This window comes from Notolabrus celidotus, chromosome 24 (assembly GCF_009762535.1).
Source record: "Notolabrus celidotus isolate fNotCel1 chromosome 24, fNotCel1.pri, whole genome shotgun sequence".
Taxonomy (NCBI): domain Eukaryota; kingdom Metazoa; phylum Chordata; class Actinopteri; order Labriformes; family Labridae; genus Notolabrus; species Notolabrus celidotus.
Window position 1 is genome coordinate 8,826,772 of NC_048295.1, and position 26,932 is coordinate 8,853,703.

Here is a 26,932-nt window from a genome sequence, read left to right on the forward strand (position 1 = left end):
ATAATTACTGATTCAAAGTGAAGTCAGAGTTCACAGCTGCTTGTTGTTATCTTTTGTCTGGATGGAAAGCATCCAGCTGGGAGTCAGGCCCGACGATTTACTGCTTATCAGATGATCTTTTACATCCAAAGGGCCGAGAGATATGGAGGGATGTGTTTTTATTGCGTCATCAGGGGGATTGGCCGGACGAATCAGAATGTAAATCTATGGTCAGACGACTCTTTAATTGGCCTCGGTTTGTTCTGTGTTTACTGGACCCGGACCAAGAGGCTAATCCAAATAATCTGGACTGCAGCCACGCCTAGTGGACACACGAGGACCAGGAGGCTACGATAATTCAGAAATGACAGCAGCATGAGAGATAACTTTCTGTTGTATTTGAGCTCATATCTGATTTCCTGATACTCTTATTCCCTCTTGTAATTGTCATAACTGTAAAGGTGAACGACATGAAAGCATGTAGACAGTATATGTCATTAAGCCCGCCTTCTCCATGTAAACAGATGGGATATGGCTCAAACTTAAAAACTGAAAAGCACGTGAGAGAATCTTTTCTCAAACACGGTTCTGTCATTAAAGAGATGGCTAATGCTGCCATGCTGTAATGCTCCACTACCCGGATGTAAACAAGCACAGATCCCGGATTGGACATTACTTACATACTTTATATAACCACTGGACTGGGGCAGCGTGTAACCAGCCCAGACATGTGGACTTAAACCTGCAAGGAGGACTGAGGGCTGGTGGTTCTAGCTCTGCTAACTTAAGCCACACTTTGCTTACCTATTATTCTGTTTAAGGCAGACTCTATGATCCAGCCTGTTAAATGAGTTGTGCTGAGTTTTCTAAGAGTTTAGTGACCCCTAGATTAGAAATTTGGTTGGAAATTAAACTTTCTACTAAAAGAATTAGGAAGTTAGTCACCTGGGAACACCCCTGAGACTAGATCCTTATTGTTTGTTTATTTGAAAAGGTTGCAAACGAGACAGTTTTTACACATGAGACTGAGTAGATACATTTAATATTCAAAGAAGGACTTTATATGGCTGACTTCCATAGAAAATTGATTAGCATCTACTTTTGTCTAATCACGTTATGTCACTTTAAACTGAATATCCTGGAGTCGTGATCTGTTCTTCTGAGAGGACAAGTAAAAGCTGTATCACAGTACTCTCATATTTATTCATACACAAGGTCTCTCTGGGATTCTTTCAAGCAGAGGAAATTGAAGTGAGGATTCATTGTTAAGTTTGCACTCACATCTCCTCACACGACTTCCTCTCCTTATCCTTCTGTTATTATCCTCTTAGTTAGGGCATCGATTAGTTCGGCTAACCCTGCTTTTTATTCACATGATGAATATTTAGCCACTCAAATCTGTCTTTGCTCATCTTCAAATAGATCAAAGCATTGTTTACGTCCACATGGGTGTCACATGTGAAGCTCGGTTTTAAAATATCACAGTCTAGCTGGTTGTGGGAGGACTCTCGGAGGAGTCTCTAGGGTCTCCTCTGTGGAATGTAAGAGCGGACGTCTGAAGCGCCGGGGGAGTTTAATCTGTGCTAGATCAGGAACCAGGCTGGACCATCTTACCTACAGCCATGCTAACAAAGCCCTCTGTGTTGTCAGGATTTATGATATGATGGAGTAAATGTTTGGACTGTGCGTCTTCCTCCTTTGGGTGTTGGTATGAGGGGGTCATGCCCGTTCCTGGAGAGCCTCAGAGAACACATTGAGAGAGCTGCTGCGACCAGGTTGTGAACGTGAGCTCATGACACACTGAATGGTACAATGGCACACACAGACTCCCGCTCATCCATCCCTCGCTTCTCACATCTAGCGTGTCCTTTTCTGTTAACCCACATTCATCCCTGTGACTGTCTGCTGCTGGAGCTGCGAAAGAGTGAGAGAGACAATAGCGACTTGTTGTCCAGACAGCAGAAATACCCCTGATCTCCCTCTGTATGTCATCCAAGAGCCGAATCCACCTCACCAAAACAAACATGTACAGAGAGGCAGAGGCAAAAAACAAGCTGCAGGCTCTTCATCCACCGCTCTGTGTTTCTCTTTCAGGTGAAGCCAAAGGTGATCGAGCCTCTGGACTACGAGAATGTGATCGTGCAGAGGAAGACGCAGATCATCAGTGATGTTCTGCGGGACATGCTGCAGTTCCCCACAGACGACTTCCAGGTAAGACGAGGAGAGGTTACTGTGCTCATACACAGGTTAGATGCCTTTGTTTACATGTGTGAAATGAGGCCACTTACAATCACTTTTTAAGGCTTACAATGCCACAAAGAGGTTAAATAAGTGCAATAATAACACTGTCACCAAAGTCAGGATGGAGATACTTGATCACAGAATAACAGAGGTTTGGAGCCATGATTTTAATTTTCATAACACCTCTTAAACGGCTGCAGCATCAGAAAAACAAAGAATCTTGAAGACAGCTTTGTCTGATTCGGCACAGTCCCTTATGATTGGTTGTTTCTAGGGTCATGTGACTGACAATGACCCCAGATCATATCTGTGGAAGCTGCCCCGAGATATAAAGACAAAAGCATAACTGTACGGACGGTTTCCACACTTGTTACCGCCGTCATCTGACGCAATCAGCAGAGAAGCAGGTTGACACTAAATCTGCAGCGCAAGGCAAAGTGTGCACAAACAATGAAGTCTTGTGTTGCTCACACAGGTCAGCTGGTTTTAGACTCCCACACTCAAGAGTTTATAGAAACACCAGAAAGCCTTGTGAACTTCTTCATCATGTTGATTAAGTTTTGCTCTCAGCGAGTGTCTTTTGAGGAAATCTCACCTGCAATAGCTGATCAGGAGGATCTGAACCCATGTCTACAATTTCCCTCATGTGCCGTGTGTAATCACTGGCACACACTCCTATAAACACCCTACACATATCTCCTGCCTGCGTTCACAGCAGCTTAAAGACTGTGTCAACATTGCATCACCGCAGCAGCACACAGACGGATCTCAGAGGGTCCACTCCCACAGAAAAACAAAGACGTCCTCCTGAATAAGTCTGCTCATATTTGACATTTTCCTTATCCGCTATAAATCCCAAATCCAGAGCTGAACCACATCCCTCTAACAAGTGTGTTTATCCACAGCCTGATAGATCTCACTACTCTGATTGTAATGGACACATGCACTGTAGTGTGTTTTGGCTCAATTGTGTTTTAACTCTGCTGTTTTTGTGCAGAATCAATAGATCACACATGTATTAATCCACTGCAAAAAGTAGTTCCTTAAACAAACGCAATATTTCACACAAACTACATCGTCCAGCTGTTTTTGAACACAATATAGGAACCAATCTTCATACATCTTTCCTTCATCAGTCTGAATTTGTTGCTCATACGTCAAAAATGATGTAACAGTCGAGTAAAACAACAAAACAAGACAAAAGACACTCTGGGGAATTAGAGCTAATAAAGCAATAACAGAGTTTTTGGTGGGAAACTACAGTCGGATTTCACAACCAGTACATGATGAGTGTGTTTCATTACAAGCAGGTCTGCAGAGCACAGCCATTAGCACTGCCCAGGACTCTGTGAATGTGTGTGTGTGTGTGTGTGTGTGTGTGTGCGTGCGACCCAGTCCGTCCATCTGTCTAACCTGCCATATGTTTCACATCACTGGGCTGAGAGAGGCAAAGGGGGAGCCAGCCAGACATATGGGTCTAACAAAAGCACACACACACATGCATGTACACACACACACACACACACAAACACACACACATGCAGACGTTATCTGGAGGATGCAGTAGAGAGGTTTTGTGCAGTAGGAGGTTTCTTTACATGCACATTAAGAACTGTAGAGATCATTTGAAGGATATTAGACATACAGTTAATAACCAGAAGAATGAAATCAGAGCAGATGTTGTGCATATTTGATCCTGCACACATGTAATCATACATATGCATAGATACGACTCTCACTTTCATCTTTCAGAGCAGAAAGAAGCCTCTCCCTCCTCCCCTTCTTAAACCCCTCTGCCCCTTTTTGTAATTCCTGCCTGGCATCACCCGCTCTGCCCAGGCCGTGTCACAGCCTGTGGAAACACGCTCCTCGAGCCCAGTGGAAGCCATCACAGCCCCGGTTTAATGACTGTGAAAGGAATGCTGTTAATTGGCAACCAGCGGTTGACTGACAGCGGCGCGCTTTAGTCCAAGTCTCTCTTGAGTGGCTGGAAACAGACAGGCGGCATGTGTTGAATGGTTGGTGTTCATGCAGATTGACAGATAGGCGGCACTGATTTCTAAGAAGTTTCAAACTGCAGCATGCCAATTGGTAAGTCAACTTAAACACTAAAATCAAACTGATGATGACAAAATAACAACTTAGCCCCTGCTCAGTGCTCACACATCAAAGTTCACTTGCTCTCTCATTTAAGTCCTTATAAGTCTTCTAAAAGGCCGATGTGTGTTTCATTGTTTTAATTTATGTGCAGACAGGTTAGGTTACTTAATATTCTCCTCTTTCTGTGTTTATGTAAGGCCAAGCTAGTAGTTTTTGGATATTAGACTCCCTTTTTTTAGCCATACGTCTTCACACCTTTGACTGCGGCATGCTATCAGTCTTTTACTTACTCGCTGCAGCATCATAATTATCTCATCATCATGAAAGCAAATAGAGAACTTAAAAAATGTCAAACTATTCCTTTAATACAGCAAAGTGTATAAATTAAATTGAAGTGTTTCATGTCAGCCGGAGTGACCCACATAATCCTCCCTGCGATTGCTTCAACACACGACTGGTAGCGCTGATTTGTCTAACAGAACACACAGGATTGAATAAACTTGGCTACAGGCGTGTCTTTGATAGCTTTAACAAGAACTGGACAAATGAGGTTCAGAGGTTCAATAGCTGCGCGCGCTCTCCAGTGTGAGAATTGCAGATATATGACAAAACTAGGTCATTGTGCCACTGTTTCCCCACTCGGCTCTGTGGGTCCAGTGGAAAAGCAGAACACTAAGTGGGAGCAATGGTGGCTGCAGCGTCCAAAAGCTTTGAAGGCAGAGCTGCTCGACCGTCTTGACGCCCCAGGGTGCCTTTTGCTCCTCGGCTAAGGATGCTCTCTCTCCTCTGTCTGGCTGAATCTGTCTAATAAGAGAAGCAGGGGAAAGAATTAGGAGTGGAAGAGGACAGAATGCAAAACAAAATCTGCAGTCGCTGCAGTCCCTAAACTAAAAGTCCAGTGGCTCTAGCTTAGTATTTCGTGCATATGTATGTGAAAGTATTATAAAATTCCTCTGTAACTTAAGGTCAGCAAGCAAATAAGTTGAGTTCATAGATGCAGAAGTTCCTTCTTGAGAATAATCTGAGCTAGCATGATTTAAAAACCTGGAAAGAGGAGAAGGAATCAGCTGCATAGTGAGCAGCATCCCTCCACCAAAGTGTCCTTGAGTACAGCACTTACCCCAACCAGCAGGAGTCTGTAGCTTACACTGATCTTTGACCTTCCTTTGATGGAAACTACAAAGAGGACGGCCCCGTGGGGATTAATACAATTTCATATAATCACAAGGAGCAATGAAACGGACTCTGAACACACACCCAGGGCTGCAAATGTTTTTACTGGGTGAGTGAATTCACCCTGTTGTGTATAAACAGCAGCAGGTTGAATCTCCCATGCCAGTCTGTTTTTCATGCCTGTTCTCTCCCCTCAGATCTCCACCCTGAGGCGCCAGGGCAGGACTCTGTTCTCCACTGTGCCGGAGACTGCTGAGAAAGAAGCTCAGTCGCTGTTTGTCCAAGAGGTAAAAATAATACATACCTAAGTGTTATCCTGCTTTGTCCCTGCTTTATCCCTCCATCTTGGCTGAAGCTTCAACCTCTCTGTCGTGACCGCAGCCCGGCTCTATCCTTTTGTTTGGAGCGCAGCCCTGTTTTTCTCTCTTTTCACACAAACACAGGTGCTTAGCCTCTGTCCAGATAACACAACAGGCTTTAACACCCTGACGTCTCGTCGGATACTGGAGCCAATAAGCTGAACATGAATCCAACTGAGGGTTTACTTGATTTGTTTATGGTGCATGGTCACATTTCAGAGAAGGCTTGTTTCTGTTAACCGTAAACCGATACGCTGCTTTTCAAAATGAACTTCCATTTACATTCCCCGCCCTCACATGTTTCCTGACCATGCAGAGGATCGGCTGCAGATGGAATCCACAGGTCACCGCTGGTTCACGTCATGTTGTTTCAGGGGAGATGTGCGCTGGGTGAGGTCGGGGTGCGGCCTGATAGAGCCTGATAGGGGATAGTCCCCCGCGGCTGCGGCCAGGAATTACATCACTACTACATCTGGAGCAGCTGTGCAGCCTCACACACACATGGATGTTCTCGTTATGAATTTATTTTTCCACTTTTTAGTGACCCCTGCGCTTCAGTCCACATGGGTATTTTATGAATACGCAGGATAAATAAACACATGTTGCAATATCAAAAACCCAGTCGCAAGATGTGGCCGACAGAACCTCTTAAAAAGCATGTTGACTTGCAGACTTTTGTTGAACATTGTTATCCTGAACAGACGTTTATTTTATTAGGATGACTCAAAGAATCTATAAATGTTACTCAAACTTATCCTGCGACGTAAATCCTCTCCGAATGGGAACATGTTTTGATTTAAGAAAGCATGAAATCAGATTTCTATGGTCTCTTGTGCTTTTCTGACACACATGATTTGTACCAGGATCATTCAGACCAGGAGACAGCGTTCTTTACTGCCTGGTGTACAGTAAGATAAATGTTTGCTTTGCTAATTCAGTTGGATGCACTGCGTCACATCTGCTTAAGCTCCTTCAGACCTGCTTTTAAAGACTCAAACTCTTTCCTTGTGCATTCTTCCAAACCCTGATTTTCTGAGGTTGTTTTAGAAACATGACACTGTCCACGTCTGGAACATTAATGTAAGTGCGTGTCTTAATTTGCTCCTGTTGAAATGAGCCCTCACCCACTTGTCATTTTCTGCCTCTGCAGTGCATCAAAACCTACAAGTCTGACTGGCATGTGGTCAATTACAAGTATGAGGAGTATTCTGGAGACTTCCGCCAGCTCCCAAAGTGAGTGTATGTTGTTAAGTGGGTTGTATTGCTACATAAATGCATGTGATAGTCTACTTTATCCCCTCTAAGAGATATTTGTAATCTCTCTCTGTGTGTGAAGTGACTCTGCCCTTTGTTTACAACCCTCTGAATGTTTAGAAAGACGGAAACTTGTGACTCCAAGCTCTTCCACAACAACAATAGAAACCTTCCTATGTTTTTCTACCCGGGATAAGCAAAGCTATTCTGGGAGTGCTGCTGATTGATATCATTTAAGCTCAAGGGAAATCCAGATGCCTTCAGCGTCCTTGGTCGAACCACTTTTCCTTAAGGACAGGAATGGGCTTTACAGATGTTGTGTGTTATGTTTAAACATCGTCGAGTGAAATACTGGACAAGCCCCGGTCTTGGCCTTGACATTGTTTATGCATGTAGTTCCCCAGAGCAAGCTGGGTCCTGCAAAGGTCAAAGGGCAAACTGGGGTTTGAGCTGCACTTAGATGCAGCTGTAATATTTGAGCTACTTGAAGTTAAACTAGAAGCATAAGTGAGCGCCCTGAAGGAAAAACATCAAATTAAGTTTTGGTTTCTGACAGTTTTCATCAATTTACCTCTGACTGTACTTGTGATTCCCACCTTAGCATCTTCTCAAAGAAAATATAGCAAATTCTGCCATTCTAAATATATATAACATTATTTCATAGCCCTCTCCTGGTCTCTCTATGACCTAAACTTGGGGTCTTCACTACATGATCTGATTACATCTGCAGTAATATTTTTGCATTGCCAGAGTGATTTCAAAATCCTCCCTCTGTCTTACGAGAATTTAAATGGATCCCCGCGCCTTCATCTTTCAGAGGTAGAGCCTTTGTTCACTGAGCTCCACTCCCTGGGAATAAGCTCCCACTTCAAATTCAGGTGGCAGGCTCTTTTGTTCCAAAACTAGGTTCAAAACTTACCTTTCATTATGTCTGGCTGACCCAAGAGGGTTTAACAGTTGCAAAGTGGTACATGGGAAGATTATTAAACAGCTTGGATGCACAAAAACCCTTAAAATTCTGACTGTAACCTTCTTCTCTAACTTAATGATGGCATGGATTCCACTGAAATGTGTCAGAGTTTACCATCTTTGCATTACACTGAGTTTTCTGCCATTTCAGTAAAGTGTTACGACCTGAGAAACTGGCAGCTCACCTGTTTGAGGTGGATGAAGATGTGGAAAAAGACGAGGTAAGTCCAACAATCACAAACCTTATTTACTCTTCTTTAAGGAGAATTTGTTTGTCTCATAATCAGATATTAAACAAACCCTTAACATGTTCATGACGATGACTTTACAGTAACAAAAACATCTCCCTTCTATCACCAAACCCTGCTCAAATGATCATGATTTCAAGCTTGGCTGTGGAGTCCACGCATTCAATAATTGCTCAATAAGCCTTCATTTATTTGATCTCACTCCTTTTAATGTGTTCTTTAATGTCTCAGGCCCACGCAGCCTCCCAGAATACCCGACATCTTCATGACATTTGTGGCATTTTAAAAGCACATCGCCTCCCGATAATTACCCCGCTTCAGACATTGATTTTTACCGAAGGCCAGTGACCTTTAATTGACACTCCGTCATGGCTGACGTCTCCAGAGATTAGCGGAGAGCGGCGTCGATGCAAATGTTGATCCTAATTAAGAGCATTCTTCTCAGGAGTGACCGGAGAGCCAATGGCAGTCAGCAGAATTTAAAGATCAGCTTGAAATGTTAAATTGTTTGTGTTTAAGATTAATAGATGTTTGTGTTTAGCTTCATTTAAAAGATAAATAATGTTTCTGTTACCTCCTCCTGCAGGACTCAGCCTCCCTGGGCTCACAGAAGGGAGGAGTGTCCAAACATGGCTGGCTGTACAAAGGGAACATGAACAGTGCAATCAGTGTTACTATGCGGGTGGGTAGAGTAACAATGCACAGCTTATACAACCCTTTGTAATGATGTTATATTTCCTTCCCATGCTCCATCTGCACCCTTGTGATATTTATAGAAAGAAAGAGAGAGCGAGAGAGAAAGAGAAAGAGAGAGAGGCCACATGGGATGTTAACTTTGTGTACTTTCATCCCCCAGTCCTTCAAGAGGAGATACTTCCATCTGGCCCAGCTGGGAGATGGATCCTACAACCTCAACTTCTACAAGGACGAGAACACCTCCAAGGAGCCCAAAGGCACCATCTTCCTCGACTCATGCATGGGGGTTGTTCAGGTAACAGACTGAGTTTCAAAGAACTATCAGCGTGCCCTTTTAATCCACCCTGTAGTGACCTGTGCGGTTTTGTAATTTCAGAACAGCAAGGTGCGTCGCTTTGCCTTCGAGCTGAAGATGCAGGACAAGAGCACGTTCCTGCTGGCCGCAGACAGCGAGGCAGAGATGGAGGAGTGGATCGGCACTCTCAACAAGATCCTCCACAGCAGCTTCGAACAGGCCATGCAGGAGAAGAGGAATGGAGACCTGCATGATGGTGTGTTTCTGTGCATGTCTGTCTAGGTAGCTCAATTATCTTTGCATGTATTAATTTGATGCTGCAGTGTTTGTGTCCATGTTTGCTGCATCTACAGGATTTTTTGATTCCTCTGTACTCCAGTGAATATTTCCTCTCTGAGATGTTTCATTTCAAACCACTCATGCTTGATCAACAACTTCTTTCTTATGTAATCCTCATCACAGAGCGCCAGACAGCAACACATCATTTTATTTTTATATAATTGAGTCAGCTAACAGCCGTCATCCTGATCTCTCCAACAGATGAGGAGCTCGGGAAAGCAGACCTCTCCTCCGGAAGTTTTCAAGACAGCTTTCAGGTAGCCTGTTTCCTCCATCTGTACGAGCATTGACCGCCTCTGTTTGACCACATAAAGAGCAACAACATGTGGATCAGTCCACAAACTGTTAGGGGTGTTTCGGATGCCTGAAGGTGCCGGGTTACTTCACTCTGAGGCGGTCTGAATTTTAAATAGAGCTTAGCTTTGAGGGGAATTGTTAAACAGCTGTGCTTCTTGAAAGCAGGTCCCTGTTGGTGCTCACCAGGCAAACATCTGGTTTAGTGTGCATGGTCCCCAAATGTAGAGGCCAGATGAGGCCAAGTCCAGCAGGGGAACGTGGCAGTCTCACAACAAACACTTAAAGGGATAGTCTGAAAGTTACTGTATGAATCAATACTTTAAAGAGCTGAAGCAAATCTGCAATTCTGACAGTTGTTTTTGTGTCTCTCAGCTTTTGTTTTGATTCCACGCCATCATTTCTTATTTAACAGCTGTCCATTCACAGTAAATAAACCCTGACAAACCCACCTTACATATTTTCAGTACAGGCAGACAAAATTAGTGACCACCTGGTGACTGGAGAACAGCTTAGAGTTGCTATAGAGAGGGGTGTTAGCTCAAAGTCAGTGGTTATTGGGGTTACAAACATCAGGGGAACACAAACAAGGCTCTAAATTAAATCAGCTTTAATTAATGATGGAAATATATAAGATGAGGCTGAAATTTGAGTGCATACATAGTCCTAACTCTCTATAATATTGGCATGTTCATGTTAACTTAACAGTCTCGACTCTTAAGGCTGTGCAGCAGTAACTCAGTTCATTTCCATCATATTTGATGTATTCATGTAGAAGATAAGAAGTCGCCTGATATAGAAAGCGGGTGCAGGCTTGGATTTTGTCAGAGCTGATGTGGATTTGAATTCTTTTGACCATGCTGTCCTTGGTTATCTGATTAACTCTTCATCCCCTCTTCTTTTTTAAAACAGCTTGAATCACTTTTTTCGCTTTGCATTAACAGACTGCCAGAGACATCGAGTCCAAAATGAGGAGTGAAGCTCGCCTGAAGCTGTTCACACTGGACCCTGACACCCAGGTGATGAAGATGATACCCTCCATGGAGTCCTGCACATTCTGCATGAGTGTCGTTCCTGGTATTTGTTGATATTGTTGATTCTGATGTGTAACCTGTCTCCTGCAGAAACTGGACTTCTCTGGTATTGAGCCCGACGTGCGGCAGTTCGAGGAGAAGTTCGGGAAGAGAGTGCTGGTCAGCTGTAACGACCTGTCGTTCAACCTGCAGGGCTGTGTGGCAGAGAACGAAGAGGGACCCACGACTAATGTACGTTTGAGCTGAAAGCAAACACACAAGTGAAGCTGCACACGCCGCACCGTCTGATCTCTGCAGAGCTGACGATGACACATCCAGCAGAATCTGTGAAACGTCTTTTGAGCAAACAAGGGCGCGCTTTAAATCAGTTAAGAAGATCACAGACAGTTCAGATGGCCCACTTGGCAGGCCTCAGTCAGAACTAGTGTTGTTGGCGTGAAGATTTAAAGTTACCACAGCAACCAGCCTGGGCCTCCCACCAAGCATTAGCACCAGTCTGAGGCTGGTTTCCTGCTGTCGCTCTCCAAAGTCTGAAAACTGCTCCTAGACTCAACGCTCAGCTCGGAGACCACAGCTATTAGCTCATGTACACACACACCCACACACAAACACACACACACACGCATGCACAGGTTAGCGTAATGGAAGCGCACAGTGGAAAAAGTGAACGGGAAGATGGATTACATCAACAGCTCATTTTCATTGATGGAAAATTAGAAGCACATTTGGAAGTTTTGCCATCTCTTAAACTGCTACTCACAAATAATATCTCCTCTCCTCTCCTCTCCTCTCCTCTCCTCTCCTCTCCTCTCCTCTCCTCTCCTCTCCTCTCCTCTCCTCTCCTCGTAGGTGGAGCCGTTCTACGTCGTCCTCTCCCTCTTCGACGTCCAGAACAGCAGAAAGATCTCCGCTGACTTCCACGTGGATCTCAATCACCCCTTAGTTCGCCAAATGACATCCGGCTCCGATAACTCTCAGGACTTGCACATAAACGGCGGCGGAGACGGCCCTCTTGCTGCTCACAGGCAGGCCAGCGGCCTCCAAGAGGGGGCTCTCAGGTACCCCAAACAGGGGGTGTTCTCTGTCACGTGCCCACATCCCGAAATCTTCCTGGTGGCGAGGATTGAGAAGGTGCTGCAGGGAGGGATCACTCACTGCACTGAACCGTACATGAAGAGCTCAGACTCCACGAAGGTGCAGAGATTAGACTGTGAATTAATCTGCTCAGAAATCCCACATGATTCATTACTAACATGAGTCCCTTGTTGTGTGTCCTGCGTGCAGATTGCTCAAAAGGTGCTGAAGAATGCAAAGACAGCCTGCAGCAGACTGGGGCAGTACAGGATGCCTTTCGCTTGGGCTGCAAGGTGAAACTTTGGTGCATTTCAATGATCTGAGAGAAGAGTCTAAAGTGTTAGGATGTAGAGAATCTGATGAGAAGATCAGTAGCACTCAAATCTCAAAGCTTTAGGTTTTGTTTACAGTGATTTGGCCTGGCTTCTTCTTTAAAATGTAGCTGCATGACTCAGCACAAACCTACTCATGTAAACAGAAATATAGCTCATTCTGTCTAAATTCTCTGATGTTGTTATTAAATATTGACCGACTGGCAGCATGCATTCGTGCAGATGCTTGGTGCAGATTTAAAATGATATAACTATGATAAAAAAGGAACCTCCAGAAGCAGCATTTGCACAATTATCTGAATTATCTGATACAGTTTAGAGCGAACTGGTAGCTTCTCAAAATCAGCAGGACTCATTCTCTTCTGCCACGACACCCTGTCGTTATTTAAATTTAGGACACCGCATATGAACTGAGAAACTGTCAAAGCAAAGCCTGCTGGGAGACACAAATCTTTAAACCGCTGGTGTAGAACTGAGACGTGCTCTTTCTGCAGCAGTTTCAATGATTTTTCTCTCTCCCTCTCTTCTCTGTCTCTGCAGGCCCGTGTTCAAAGACGCGTCAGGAACTTTGGACAAAAGCACTCGCTTCTCTGCTCTCTACAGGCAGGACAGCAGCAAGCTGTCAGACGAGGACATGTTCAAGCTGCTTACAGACTTCAGAAAGTGCGCCTCTATTCCTCTTTCTCTCTCTTCGACACATCACCAGCGCTGGTTTTGATGCATTTTTAACAGCTGTTTTTGTTTCAGACCGGAGAAGATGGCCAAACTCCCAGTGCTGTTGGGAAACTTAGATGTCACGATTGACAGCGTTGCCCCCGATGTCACAAGTAAACACTCTAAATATTTACAAAATCACTATTAATATCTCTGAAATGTCAACACACTTAGCCTCCTTCTATCTCTGTCTGCAGATTGCGTGACTTCCTCGTACATCCCAGTGAGGAACTTCGAAGGCAACGGGCCCGGCAGCGCTCTCCTGGAGGTGGAGGAGTTTGTCCCGTGCATCGCTAAGTGCTCTCAACCCTTCACCATCTACAAGAACCACCTCTACGTGTACCCGAAACACCTCAAATATGACGGGCAGAAATCCTTTGCTAAGGTACAAACAGCGAAGAGGAGATCTGTAATGCCTTATCAGTGTTTCATCCCCAAATCACCCAAACATGGAAAGTGATGCTTTTGTTTGGCGAGTGATCTCTCATCGTCATCACTTTGTGTTCCTGTTGGACCCAAAAGACAACTGGCAGCCGCTTCAGGCTCAAACCGGCAAAGCTGCAGAGCTGGATGGAATCCTCCTCACGCAGAGCAGCAGCTTCTGATTAATACATTAATTCCTTTCTTTTCACTGGGTCAGCTCCGTACAGGAAACCAACCTGCCTCCTCTCCACTCATCTGCCCTCTTTAGTTTAACTGAGAGCAGCAGTTCTGTCTCTTTATGGGAAGTAATGGATGCAGAGAGGCACTGAAGACAAATCAGTTCAAGTCTTAAAGGGATATCCTCCAGCTTATATAATCAGCCTGCTTTATAACTTTGTCTCCTCTCTTTAGGCGAGGAATATCTCTGTTTGCATTGAGTTCAAGGATTCTGATGAGGATGACGCCGTGCCGCTGAAGGTACCTTTAAAAACACAGAGGAACAATATGGACAGTATTCATCTCGCCCTCTTTATCAGCCACATTTCACTTCACTCAGACTTTAATTCCTCTCTCTGGAAGGAGCCCAAATATTAAGATCTCCACTGAAATGTTTGATTTCCCCTGCTTCTGAATCTTCTGCAGTGCATCTACGGCCGTCCTGGGGGTCCTTTATTCACGAAGCAGGCTCATGCTGCCGTCCTGCACCACCAGCAGAACCCTGAGTTCTATGACGAGGTATTTTTATGCTCCATTATTAGCTGTAATAAAATCATGATGATTTGATTTTTCTTATTAAATACAAAGAAAGAGGTGAGAGCAAAAACACGAGTTACCTCTCACCTTCTCTCATGTTCTTTGAGATCATTTCAACTCTACGTTGAATCCTCTACGGGCATTTTCACCCTCCTCCTCTTTTAGAGAATAAACCGGGTTTTCTGTGTTCGTCTCTTCCTCAGATAAAGATAGAGCTGCCAACTCAGCTGCATGAAAAGCATCACCTTCTGTTCACCTTCTATCACGTCAGCTGTGACAGCAACAGCAAGAAGAAAGACCTGGTGGAGACTCCAGGTAGAAAAAGCGGCAGATATTTTAAAAGCGTGTTATTTGTGTAAACAACGGTCGTACATAAAGTGTGAAAAAGTCGCAGTTTTGGCTTTTATGATGCTTCCCTGTAGTCCAGAATCTTTGAAATGGTAATTTCAAAGCTCATGCTCAGACTGTTTAACCAACATGTGACTGCACCTGTTCATCCATCCACAGTGGGCTCAGCCTGGCTGCCTCTGCTCAGGGACGGCAGAGTCATCATGAATGAGCAGCAGCTGCCTGTCTCTGCAAATCTGCCTGCTGGGTACCTGAGCTCCCAGGACGGTGGTAACAAGGTAAACAAAGAGGATTGAGATTTGAATATTACGCAGAATCACTCTCAGAGTCCGTCTTGCCCTCAAACTGCTTCCCAATTTTCAAAATGGGGCTTCCTCACATTTCCATATTGTCCCAGATGCAATATGTAGTTAACGGATGATCATCTCATTAGTCCTGATTGGATTGGGAGTTTGTTGAAGCTTTCACATCAAAAGCCAGTGACAGAAATGTGATCAGGATGCATTCAAACTATCAATGGCATCTCCCTGTTAAGACCCCTCAGTGCTGGTTTGTGGTGCAGGGCTAATGGGTTTAGTATGAATTTAATTAAAGCTGCTGTATGAATACTAAAGTGGATCATCAGGTAAGCTTCGGGGCATGGAGAGGGGCTGATTTGAAATGTATCTGCATGTGTTAGCAGGAGGGCTCCAGCACACTGCAGACATACGGCAGAGCAGCTTGAGAATGACATCCTGTTGTTGTATCATCTTAAATGTGCTGTAATGAATCAAAACAGTGCACTTATTGATGCTTGCATGTCATTGCAGCACTCTGGCTCTGAAATCAAATGGGTAGACGGAGGAAAACCTTTATTCAAAGTCTCCACTCATCTTGTTTCTACAGTTTACACTCAGGTAATGACACCATAAATCCATGCAGATGTTAAAACATAATCTAAATGCACCTTTTAGATGCAAATAATCTGACATTTGTGCACATTTATTTCAGGATCAGCACTTGCACAACTTCTTCCACCACTGTCAAAGCATGGAGATGTCAGAACAAGCTTTAGAGGGGGAGCTGGTGAAATACCTGAAGGTACAGTAATCCTCATTCATATCAAATGCCCTGCAGGAGAGTGAACACACCCTCTTGTTCATGCCCCATCAAATACACCCCTGTAATGTAGCGTTCAAGTTAATATGACAAGCCAGAGTTCACATCCCTCCAATGTTTGTCTTTGCAGAGTCTGCATGCAATGGAAGGTCACGTGATGGTCAACTTCCTGCCCACCGTCCTCAACCAGCTCTTCTGTGTCCTCACAAGGGCGACGCACGAGGACGTGGCTGTCAACGTGACAAGGCAAGACAAAGACACACACACACACACAGAGGGGAAGAACCTGGTGTACTGCAGCAGAAAGATATGCCTCAGAGCGATGTTTGTAGTCTCTTTAAGAAAATTACAACAGCAGCGCTTTCATTCGCTGCACGCTTGTTTTTCTATAATAGCCTGAATCCTTCTAATTAAAACTCACCTATGGTTCCCTCACTCTATGTATATGTTTGATATCTTGGTTGGGTGCATGACTGGTCTTTGAAGCTTTGCAGGAAGTGTTTGAATTAGGAGTCCATGCCTTTGAAGGAATAAAAGTAACTCCTACTACTCTACTCTGCCACAGGGTGATGGTTCATGTGGTAGCTCAGTGCCATGAAGAGGGGCTTGAACACTATTTGAGATCTTACGTCAAGGTGCACTTCCCTATCTTTAAATACACACCAACAGTGTTCAGATAATGTTTAAACACCTCTCTGGAAAGCTAACATTTCTTTTCCTCCCTCTCTTTCAGTTCGTGTTAAAGCCCGAGCCTTATTCCTCCAACAACATTAAAACAGTCCATGAGGAGCTGGCTAAGGCCATGACCGCCATCCTCAAGCCCTCCACTGACTTCTTAACAAGCAACAAGCTGCTAAAGGTAACTGATGTTGCTAAAGGCAAAAGCTGAGGTTGAAAGAAGTCTGTACATGTAAGTGTGCAGGTTCATCTTGTAGATGTGATAACTCCCCCTGAAAACCACACATTCTGACCATCCTCAATATGCACAATAAAGTGGAAAATGTCTGGAAATCTTAAGATTTTAAAGTTCTAGTGTCCTCAATCCACATCAGTTTGTTTAAATTCCTTTACTTGTTTAAATCAAAGTAAAACAAAAATAAAAAATTTAGCCTCTGTATTCACTTGATATTAAAATTACATTCAATTAAATCACATTAAATACAGAAATGAGTTTTACATTGGAGCTAAAATGTGGAATGAAATCTTAAAAGATAGCCATCAAGCAAACTGTTAGATAAATAGTCAAACTGAATAAAATGTACAATAAAAAAAAGGTATCAAAGTAAAGTCAAATTTTAGTGTTTGAAAATAATGTTACTTCAAAAAAGTGTATCACTTACAAAAAATTAACTTGAGCTCAAAACAAGTGAGTATAACTGATGCCTTTTTAAGCAAACTTAGTTGCATGTTAACAGGACTATTTTAACTGAGCTTTTTTCTACATGGTTAGACTTAGATTCTGACTCTTTGCATCACATTGGTGTGGCAAGGGGAGCACTAAGGGTTAGCGTATAATTAACAAGAAACAATAATCTAACTGACCAGACAATGCCACCAGGAAATATATAAACACCATCACTCAAAAGGCAACACAGGTTCAACACCTTTATTAAGACAGAGACTTGGTTCCAAAAGACAATGTAAATTGATTTAGACTGGAAGTATCTGTGAAGAGAGGGGTGTTAGTTATTACTGTAAGGAGGTAAATTAGTCAATTTAAGAAGATGTATCAAAGTTTTACTGTATAATCAGTTTATTTTATTCTAAAAAGGACACTTCAAATGAGGCTAACATCAAAAGGATGTGTTCCAGGAGTGCAACTTACTCACCACTCATGAACTCACAGCAAACAGCAATCAAGGCCAACAGGTGCAAACTATTGTGTCCCGGTGTGCTCATCACTACAAACAGTGCAGGGAACCACTGAGAGGGCCTTGACTCCACCAGCAGCAGGCAACAACCTCACTACAGGAGAAATAAAAGTATTAAACAAAGAAATATCTCCACATCTCAGCAATGAATTAACAATATTTGAAAAAGACAAACCTTAGCAAACCAGACACCAGTTCACATGAGGCAGAGAGGCAGACCAGCAGACAGGGGGCTATTTCAAGACAAATTAAACTTTGTTACATTCAAGTAAATGCAAAATGACTTCAAACAAGCTTGGATTAATCATTTTGATCCATAACCTACCTCAGCACACAGAACATGTGGCAACCGGCAAGCAGCCAGGACGAAAAGGAAGCCATGCTGCCACAGGTGCTTTATATATGGCTCAGCTAATTAAGGGGCTGGACCAGGGGAGGGGTTGACTTACTTTCAAGAGGCTGCATTCAAGGCCAACAATGAAAAACCAAGACTGGAACCACTGCTACCAATACACAGGATAAAAAAAAATTAGCTAACTTCATTTATAATAGGTTTTTTAATTTGAGATGAAATCAAGAGGAGAATCCATCCTCATTGATACAGCCTTCTTACTTTGAGCTCTCTCATGTGGTGTTTTAGATGAAGTTCAAGCTATAGTTTTATAACTGCTGCATGTTTAACTTGCTTTTCATGCTATATATACATTCCTGTGGCCTGGTATAGAAGTTAAAAAACATAAATCTATAAGTCTGATTCTAAACATACCTCTGATTCAGTATGAGTCGCTTGTATTTACAGTCCTTGCAGATAAAAGAAATGTCTTCCTCTCATTCTTCTGACCTCTTGTTAATAGAGGGTAGTTAGAAGTTTTCTTGCTGTAGCTTCTTTGACTTGTCTCTGTTTTTTTCTGTTGCAGCACTCGTGGTACTTCTTTGAAGCCCTGGTAAAATCCATGTCTCATTATCTCATCGAGAGCAGCAAAGTCAAGGTAGCTCTCCTTTTTCATCTCCTCATCTCTTCCTTAAGCCCCTTACCTCAAGGCCTAAAGTCACTCACTCTCTCTCTCCTCCTCATCGTGTTTCTTATCAAGCTCACCAGAAACCAGCGCTTCTCTGCATCCTTCTACCACGCGGCAGAGACTCTGGTGAATATGCTGATGCCACACATCACCCAGAAATACAAGGACAACCTGGATGCAGCTCGAAATGCCAACCACAGCCTGGCCGTTTTTATCAAGGTTGGCACTCCTCCCGATGCCTGCGGTGCTGAACTGTCCTTTGATATGTAGATGAGTCTGAAAAATCGCCCTTTACTTTAGTTTATGTAAATCTCACTGCAGGTTTTCATGATTTAGAACAATAACTCAGTGTTTGCTCATCTTTTCACAATCAGCGCTGCTTCACCTTTATGGACAGAGGCTTCGTATTCAAGCAGATCAACAACTACATGAACTGCTTTATGCCTGGAGACCCAAAGGTAGACGACTCCTCTGCTACCATGTTCATTTTTATACCTAAATTATTAAACATGAGCCTAAAGCTGATATTCTGTTTTCCTTTCAGACTCTGTATGAGTTCAAGTTTGAGTTCCTGAAGGTCGTTTGCAACCACGAGCACTTCGTCCCTCTCAATCTGCCCATGCCCTTCGGAAAAGGCCGCATTCAAAGATTCCAAGGTAAACACACACTTCACTTTCATGACACTTTCATCCAGGTGGAGTAAAAGCAGTCTGCTCATGTCTCATCATCTCTCCCTGCAGATCTGCAGCTGGACTACTCCCTGACGGACGACTTCTGTCGAAACCACTTCCTGGTGGGCCTCCTGCTGAGGGAGGTGGGCGGGGCTCTTCAGGAGTACCGAGAGATCCGACAGATCGCCATCCAGGTGCTGAAGGGTCTGATGATCAAGCACACGTTCGACGAGCGCTACGCTGCAAAAGTGAGTCCTTATCAAATAAGGAATCAGACGTAGGAAACATGGATGGAAATATTTCTTGATATTTCTTTCAGATTATTTCAACACTTTTTGCTTGTATGACTCATGAGTATCTGCTGTGTGCTTCCAGAGCCAGCAGGCCAGACTTGCAACCCTCTACCTCCCTCTCTTTGGCCTGCTGCAGGAAAACGTCTACAGACTGGACAGCAAGGAGTCAGCTCCCTTCAGCAGCCACAGTGTAAGCCTGACATCTAGTGGCTAAAAACTATACAGCAGCTCATTTCTTTTTCTCCCTGCAAAACCTGCTTCCTCTTTAAAAGATTAATACAGAGTTAAAGCCTGCCTGTTCCACCCTCTTGACTATTTCAGGTGATATCAGTGTTAATAAGTATTTACTTTGTGTGCCAGCATGCCCGGGACGACTCTCTGGTGCCGAACTCCATGGTGACTCCTCAGAAACCTGGCAGCTGCATCGAGAATGCGCTCCACAAAGATGTGTTTGGGGTCATCTCTGGAACAGGTAAATACTCACTCCACTATCTTACCATCGTTAAAGTGCAGAGTCAAAGAGCAAAGTCAGAGCGGGAGCTTTCTGTTAAATCTTCATAATGAGGGAAATGTTCTCTCTCAGACGTACTCCACCTAGGTTATCACCTTTCTCTGGGACTCATCAAGCTTAGTCTACTCATAAACCTAACATCCCTTGAGACTGCAGAGCCTAATGATCCATATTGTAATACAGCTACTTTTGCTGTTCTGTTTGAAGTGTTTCTTCTGCTCTGTTCATGCAGCCTCCCCTCACAGCTCCACTCCTAATGTCAGCTCAGTTCATCACGCAGACTCCAGAGGCTCTCTGGTGTCCACTGACTCTGGAAACAGCCTGCTGGACAAGAGCAGCGATAAGACCAACTCCCTGGAGAAGGTAGGGAAAAACTAGTGTGATATCTTGATTATAAACAACCATCTATTAGGTCTTGAGGTAAGATTTGAAGACAGTGTTCCTACGGGATCCTTAAAAATGATTCAGAGATGGTTTTAGCAGAAAGTTACAAGAGTTGTGGAGCAGCCAGGTTTAGATCTTTATGTCAAATGTGAAAGAAATGTGTAAAAATGGAACACAGAGAGAGTTTGACGGGCAAAAAAATAAACAGTAGAGGTCAAATTTCCTTCCTCCAGTCAGATGTTTTCTCTTCTTTTCCTCTCTGTATTAGAAATGATTCATATTAACTATCCAGGAATGCTCATCTTTGGCTTCTAAAAAGCCAGATAGCTCCAAAAGTAGAGTCAGACTCAGTGGAATTCAATTTGATCCAGAGGCTCAAAAACAGTCTAAAATAATGAAGATTAACACCCCTGTTGACAAAAACAGATGTTAGAGTTTGTATTCTGCACAACACTCCCATCATTTCCCTCTTAACATTAAGTCATCTGCACTCTTGGACCTCCTATTCCATCCTCCAGACCCCCCACACCCTCTCCCTGTGCTCTGTGACCTCCCAACCCCACCCAAAGGAGCGCTTCACCAGGAGGCACTCTGTCAACGTGCCCCCTCTCCCCCTGGACCCCGAGGCCCCTCCTCTGAACCGCGCCACCAAGCGTGTCACCATGGACTTCTCCCTCCTCTCTGTGCGGCTCCCCGATGTGCCGCAGGACAACGAGAGTGATCATGACAAACACGCTGCGAATCTGAGGGTGGAGGGAGATCAGGAGGAACACACACCCTTACAAGTATTCATCCGGAGTGTGTGTGGCCTCTGCAGCAGAGACTTTTGGTTGGAGTTGTACAGAGTCCAGCTAATTTTCAAATCTAGCTCAGTAAACAAGATGCTTTGGAGACAAACACAGCCGCCTGTGGTTCACATATCTGTACAAACCCTCCCAAAGTTCCTCCCAGCATTCTTCTCCTCTGCGTGTCCCACTTCAGGGAGTGTGTGTGCTTTTTCCCGAGGCAGGAGTCAGACTGACCTCACAGCCTTCTCCACTTATTTCCTCGGATGCAGTAACGCAACTATTTCTTCAAACCTGCATTGATGCTGCTATCTCAAAGTGCAGGCGGCCTATTTTCTCCCGCTCTCGTGTGCTTTCCACCCTGAAGGAAAAGTCTTGACATTTCTCCGCTCTGAAGTTTGGGGTTGTTTGAGCTTTGAAGTTTCCATTTCACTCTCAATGTAACTGAAAAACTTCTTCCCTCTCATTTGTTTTCTGTCCATCATTTCAGAACCAGTGTGCGTCAGCTCTGGGCAGCTCTGTGCTGCGCTGCGACAAACTGGACCACGATGAGATCAAAAACCTGCTCATGTGCTTTCTGCACATCCTCAAGAGCATGTCAGAGGGTAGGGCAGCCTGTCAGTGGGCTTGATTCTAACAAGTGTACACGAAGAACAAGTCAGAAACCATCCTCTCTCTGTGTTTTCTCCCTGTTTCATCACCTCAGAGGCCCTGTTTGCATACTGGAACAAAGCTACACCCTCAGACCTGATGGACTTCTTTACATTGATAGAGTAAGTGCAGAGGAAGTAGACTGTTTATTATGAGTAGATGAGAACGAGACAAATCAGAGACCATCAGCTTTAAGAAGCAGCCAATCACAAACGCAGAAAACTGAAGGAAATGGTCCTTAAAGTCAGAAATGTTCAAACCAGACACACAAGCTGCAAAGAAATCTTGCATATGGAGTTCTTGTAAGGGGCAAGTTCCCATATTAATGTGATGCTAAGCTAATTGACTTCCTGCTTTAGCTCTGTTGTTAACACACAGATTGGTATTGATCGCCTCTTCCAATAATGGCATGAGAGCTAATGTAGACTGAAATAACTCCTCCTATATCAACTATTATATCGACACATAATGACCGGGAAGTACTGATGCAGTCGATGCTGCATTAGCATGATTTACTGTCATTCTAATCAGGAAGTGGACTGTCTTTACTGGGTAGAAACAAACAGATCTGCTACTACGTCTTAAAGATGACGGTGCAAAAAATGTTAGAACATATTTGAACATATGAGCAGCACATTTCCTCTCTTATTTTGCTTAATTTACTAAATAAAACTTGTACTTTTCCCTTCTAAAGTCTTTGATGCTACATTTTTCTTTGCTAATATATGAAAAAATCAGACACTTTGAGACTTCTTCCCTCACTTGCACTTCCATCAGAGTCATTCTCTGTTCAGATTTCTGTGCTTTTACTCCAGTATCCCTCCCAGGTGCTCCATTCACCTCTCCTCATGAGTATGCATGAATCCAAAGGAGCTGAGTGTGGCACTAATCTGTAATCTTCTTCCCGCAGAGTCTGCCTTCATCAGTTTAAATACATGGGGAAGAGATTCATCGTCAGGTACAGGAGTCTAATCATGTCACGTGTATTGTTTGACTTAATGATCTGATGTATGAACTGTAATATGACTCACAGCCGGGCACAGACTTACTGATATGAACCCCCCTGCTGAACCTTTTAACCCTTTGCTTTTGGTTTGTTCTCTCATGCTGCAAAGTTGATTTGTGGTTAATAACGCGGCCCCCCGGCCCCTCCTGCATGGGTAAGAGACGGCTGTCTTTACTTCTCACTTTGCTTTATTAAAAGCATGATGCTGCCTTCTGTTTATTTAAAGATTGTTTCTATCTGTTGCTTCTTCCCTCTGTACGACACCAACCAGATACGATCTCATCTAATCCTTTTATGCCTCTCTAACTCAGCTCTGATAAAGTCTCTGTTTCTCCTTTCCCAACAGGAGCCAGGAGGGGGTGGGGCCTGTAGCTCCCGACAGGAAGTCTCTGACTCTGCCTGTGTCTCGCAACAGAGCGGGGATCCTGCACGCCCGTCTGCAGCAGCTGGGGACTCTTGAGAACGCTCACACCTTCAACAACAGTACGCCATCATCACCCATCACCAAATACTGAGTGTTGTTGTAAAATGATGAGATCACACTGTTGATTTAGTGCTACAGCTCAGGCCAGGAGTTAAATGTGGGAGTTATTAGTACGTCTTCTGCCGACCTCTAGTGGCAGGAAGTCGATATTGCAGAAACAGTGACAGAACAGAAATCTAAGGACTCAGAATCAAATCTATTGATCCACTAAAGAGTGCTCTTTCTGTGCAGTGTACCCTCATTCAGAAGCAGACGTGAGCAGCCAGTGTCTCCTGGAGGCCAACGTGTCCACAGAGGTCTGCCTCACCGTCCTGGACACACTCAGCATCTTCATCATGGGCTTCAAGGTATGTCACTGTGATCATGCGTGACGTTTTGCACCTGTGAACACATTTTGGTTGCATGGTTGTCTTAATTCCCGCTTGTGTTTACAGACGCAGCTGAATTCAGATCTCGGTCACAACCCCCTGATGAAGAAAGTGTTCCAGGTGCATCTGTGCTTCCTGCAGATCCCACAGTCCGAGGCCGCCCTCAAACAGGTCTTCACCTCACTCAGGACCTTCATCTACAAGGTAATCAAGAGGAAACACACTATTTGCATCCTTTATTCATCATTTTGTTCTCACACTTTATTCTCTTGTTACCTCCTCCAGTTCCCCTTCACCTTCTTCGACGGCCGCGCCGACATGTGTGCCTCTCTGTGCTACGAAATCCTCAAGTGCTGTAACTCCAAGCTGAGCTCAATCCGCAGCGACGCCGCGCATCTTCTGTACTTCCTCATGAAGAGCAACTTCGACAACACTGGGCGCAAGTCATTCGTACGAACGCACCTGCAGGTACGTGTGTCTGTGATGCTTCGACCTCTCTGTTACAAATAACTGTGCTAATGTTTGTCCCGCCTTTCTTTTGCACCAGGTGGTGATCGCTGTCAGTCAGCTGATTGCTGATGTCATTGGCATCGGTGGGACCCGTTTCCAGCACTCTCTGTCCATCATTAACAACTGTGCCAACAGTGACAAATCCATCAAGGTGAGGACGCCACACAGAGACATGATTGACACCTCAGGTAGCCAGTCATAGACCTTGTGTAGATTGATTGATTGATTATCTGAAAAGCAGTATTTTTTTCTTGACTCCGGCAGCACACAGCGTTCCCGTCAGACGTGAAGGATCTAACGAAGCGCATCAGGACGGTGCTGATGGCCACGGAGCAGATGAAGGAGCACGAGAACGACCCGGAGATGCTCGTGGACCTCCAGTACAGCCTGGCCAAATCCTACACCAGCACGCCTGAGCTCCGCAAGACCTGGCTGGACAGCATGGCTCGCATCCACAATAAGAATGGAGACCTTTCAGAGGTATGCCTCAGTTGCAGGAAACAATACTTTTAAAGGGACATTCCACTTTAGTGATATATGTATGTGCTGACATGTGTTCTTGTTTGTGTTTCCCCTGCAGGCAGCCATGTGTTATGTGCACGTCGCCGCCTTGGTCGCTGAATATCTGTGGAGGAAAGGTAAGTCCATGATGTAGAGGTGTTGTGCTTCCTTACAGTTAACGCAGAGTGACTTTGAACTCCAACATTTTTATCATCTCAGCTTATTCAGGCCATATAATGACTAACTGTTAAAGGTTCACACATCAGAATGAACATTATTACAGTATAATCACTCAATATGCACAATAAAATGTGTTTATGATCGTGTTATGACTTTAAGAGTCGTAAAAATGCTCAGGATGAAGAATGCATGTGAGAGAAGATACAGAACATCTCATGCTTTTTTCTCCCTGCTTGTTTCTTCAACTTGGAAAAATAAGAGTCCCACACACACACCTACACACAGGAACACACACCTTTGTCTTCCACCTGAGCACCCGTCCAAGGGTCATGCGTTCGCTCTGGCGTTAAAAACACTCCAACACGGCACTCCTGAGATAACATCCCCTCGGTCGTGTTGCTTCAGACTTTGGAGGGAGTACGTTGTATAACGTGAGAGAGGGTTTTATGAGTGATCGGGTCACTGTCAGGTCAGAGTGTGATGAGAAAACCCTTCTTTCTTTATAAGGGGAGCACAATGAAGCTGATGACTGAATATGAAGATGTGAAGTGGCAGATGAGGGCTGAGTGTGTTAGAATGATGAACTGTGGGTCAAGGTTTTTTATGGAAACAGGTTACATGGTGATCTTTTACCCAGAATTCAGAGTTTGATAAGAAATGTAGTTCAACAGTCTTTTAACCTGCAGCTGTAGGGTGACAGTGGAAGTTTATGGTATGCAGCTTAGATAAAGATGGACTATCTGGTGTCTTTGTTTGCAGAGTTAACTGCACTGCACATATACATATACTTAGTGCTGCCACCACAGCTTTAGTTCCCTCTGATGTCTTTAACACAACCTCTCTGCACTACATTTGATCACCACCATAGCTATGACTATATCAACTATTTATGCACAGTTTTGATTATTTGAATTATCTTTCTGTTTTTTTGAAGTTGTGTTTCAGGCTTTTACACCTTCATTTGGAAAGGATAGGACACTAGAAAGAGCAGGAAACTGGATGAGAGAGAGAGGAGGAACAAGCAGGAAGGAGAATGGACTCAAACCCAGGCCTGAGAGTCTTAGTCTGTGACAGGGCCTGTGACTCAAACCTATAAGAATTGTTTTGCATGGCTAATTAAAGTTCCATCAGCCATGATTTATTATTAATAACCTTTAATTTCATTGTCATGTTTCTAAAAAGGTCATGTGTCAACAATTACAAGCATTAATGTTACAATTTGATGCATTATAATGGAGTTCACTTACTCACTTAATAAGTAAAGTCACAGAGTAATAAAATAGCTCTGAATACACTTGATTATACCACATAGTAACACAGAGCAGTCTTCTTCCTCTCACTGGAATAACCAAAGTGTCTGTTTTTAAACTCCAGGCATGTTCCGGCAGGGCTGCTCATCTTTCCGCGTGACCACTCCCAACATCGACGAGGAGGCGGCCATGATGGAGGACGTAGGGATGCAGGACGTCCACTTCAATGAGGTAGCGCATTGCTGTAACCGCCTCTACAATCCTTGAACGTCTGCCAGATCTCCCCGTGTTGACAAAGCATCGGGGCAGTTTTGAGAAGATTATCATCGTTGACACGTGTCATGTAATGATCACCTCTGGTAGAGCTTTTATCTCTGCTGGGTATCAAGTGCTCCGTGAAGTGAAAACAGCAGACTTTGCACAGGGCTTGGTTCATGTTGTTCAATGTTGGGGAATTCTGGCGAGGGCTCAGGGATCAAGAAAGGGTCCAGCAGAGGCCGGACACCAAACTGATAACCCTGTGAAATTGAAAGTGACGACTGCACCACCTTTTATGACAGGGTCAACAGACCTGGAGGCAATGAAAAACCCTTTTATCCTCCATCTGCATCCGAAAACCTGTCCTCTTTATGAGCCAGACTCACAATAAAAGGAGCACACATGATGGACCCACATCTGCTGTCTTTACAGGAACATTACGCTCCATTTAGCCTCCTAAATAAATA

The 26,932-nt window shown here is 44.1% G+C and overlaps 1 protein-coding gene and 1 long non-coding RNA gene across 6 annotated transcripts in view; one reads left to right on the plus strand and one right to left on the minus strand.

The window, feature by feature from the left end:
- The window catches only part of dock9b (dedicator of cytokinesis 9b), a 78,124-nt gene that overhangs the window by 46,798 nt on the left and 4,394 nt on the right, over positions 1-26,932 (plus strand). For 3 of the 5 annotated variants that reach the window (XM_034677620.1, XM_034677622.1, XM_034677621.1), the window contains 43 exons: positions 2,074-2,190; positions 5,691-5,780; positions 7,003-7,085; positions 8,227-8,296; positions 8,910-9,005; positions 9,180-9,314; positions 9,396-9,570; positions 9,855-9,910; positions 10,892-10,966; positions 11,072-11,212; positions 11,831-12,175; positions 12,266-12,348; positions 12,928-13,050; positions 13,135-13,214; positions 13,299-13,486; positions 13,936-14,001; positions 14,167-14,259; positions 14,481-14,592; positions 14,785-14,903; positions 15,435-15,521; positions 15,616-15,705; positions 15,854-15,969; positions 16,289-16,358; positions 16,457-16,582; positions 18,512-18,583; positions 18,686-18,832; positions 18,988-19,071; positions 19,158-19,269; positions 19,354-19,532; positions 19,660-19,767; positions 19,938-20,049; positions 20,321-20,451; positions 21,748-21,862; positions 21,964-22,030; positions 22,819-22,866; positions 23,330-23,397; positions 23,630-23,745; positions 23,833-23,970; positions 24,052-24,234; positions 24,314-24,427; positions 24,541-24,756; positions 24,857-24,914; positions 26,332-26,438. In XM_034677620.1, coding sequence (XP_034533511.1) covers positions 2,074-2,190; positions 5,691-5,780; positions 7,003-7,085; positions 8,227-8,296; positions 8,910-9,005; positions 9,180-9,314; positions 9,396-9,570; positions 9,855-9,910; positions 10,892-10,966; positions 11,072-11,212; positions 11,831-12,175; positions 12,266-12,348; positions 12,928-13,050; positions 13,135-13,214; positions 13,299-13,486; positions 13,936-14,001; positions 14,167-14,259; positions 14,481-14,592; positions 14,785-14,903; positions 15,435-15,521; positions 15,616-15,705; positions 15,854-15,969; positions 16,289-16,358; positions 16,457-16,582; positions 18,512-18,583; positions 18,686-18,832; positions 18,988-19,071; positions 19,158-19,269; positions 19,354-19,532; positions 19,660-19,767; positions 19,938-20,049; positions 20,321-20,451; positions 21,748-21,862; positions 21,964-22,030; positions 22,819-22,866; positions 23,330-23,397; positions 23,630-23,745; positions 23,833-23,970; positions 24,052-24,234; positions 24,314-24,427; positions 24,541-24,756; positions 24,857-24,914; positions 26,332-26,438 — 4,911 coding nt within the window. Of the gene's footprint in view, positions 1-2,073; positions 2,191-5,690; positions 5,781-7,002; positions 7,086-8,226; positions 8,297-8,909; positions 9,006-9,179; positions 9,315-9,395; positions 9,571-9,854; positions 9,911-10,891; positions 10,967-11,071; positions 11,213-11,830; positions 12,176-12,265; positions 12,349-12,927; positions 13,051-13,134; positions 13,215-13,298; positions 13,487-13,935; positions 14,002-14,166; positions 14,260-14,480; positions 14,593-14,784; positions 14,904-15,434; positions 15,522-15,615; positions 15,706-15,853; positions 15,970-16,288; positions 16,359-16,456; positions 16,583-18,511; positions 18,584-18,685; positions 18,833-18,987; positions 19,072-19,157; positions 19,270-19,353; positions 19,533-19,659; positions 19,768-19,937; positions 20,050-20,320; positions 20,452-21,747; positions 21,863-21,963; positions 22,031-22,818; positions 22,867-23,260; positions 23,398-23,629; positions 23,746-23,832; positions 23,971-24,051; positions 24,235-24,313; positions 24,428-24,540; positions 24,757-24,856; positions 24,915-26,331; positions 26,439-26,932 lie in introns of all 5 variants that reach the window. The other 2 variants (XM_034677619.1, XM_034677618.1) reach the window with 1 other exon arrangement.
- Positions 17,316-17,992, minus strand: LOC117808130. Its single transcript, XR_004630148.1, has 4 exons — positions 17,920-17,992; positions 17,770-17,827; positions 17,553-17,688; positions 17,316-17,388 (listed from the first exon to the last, which is right to left on the minus strand). It is a non-coding gene; the product is annotated as an uncharacterized LOC117808130 (long non-coding RNA).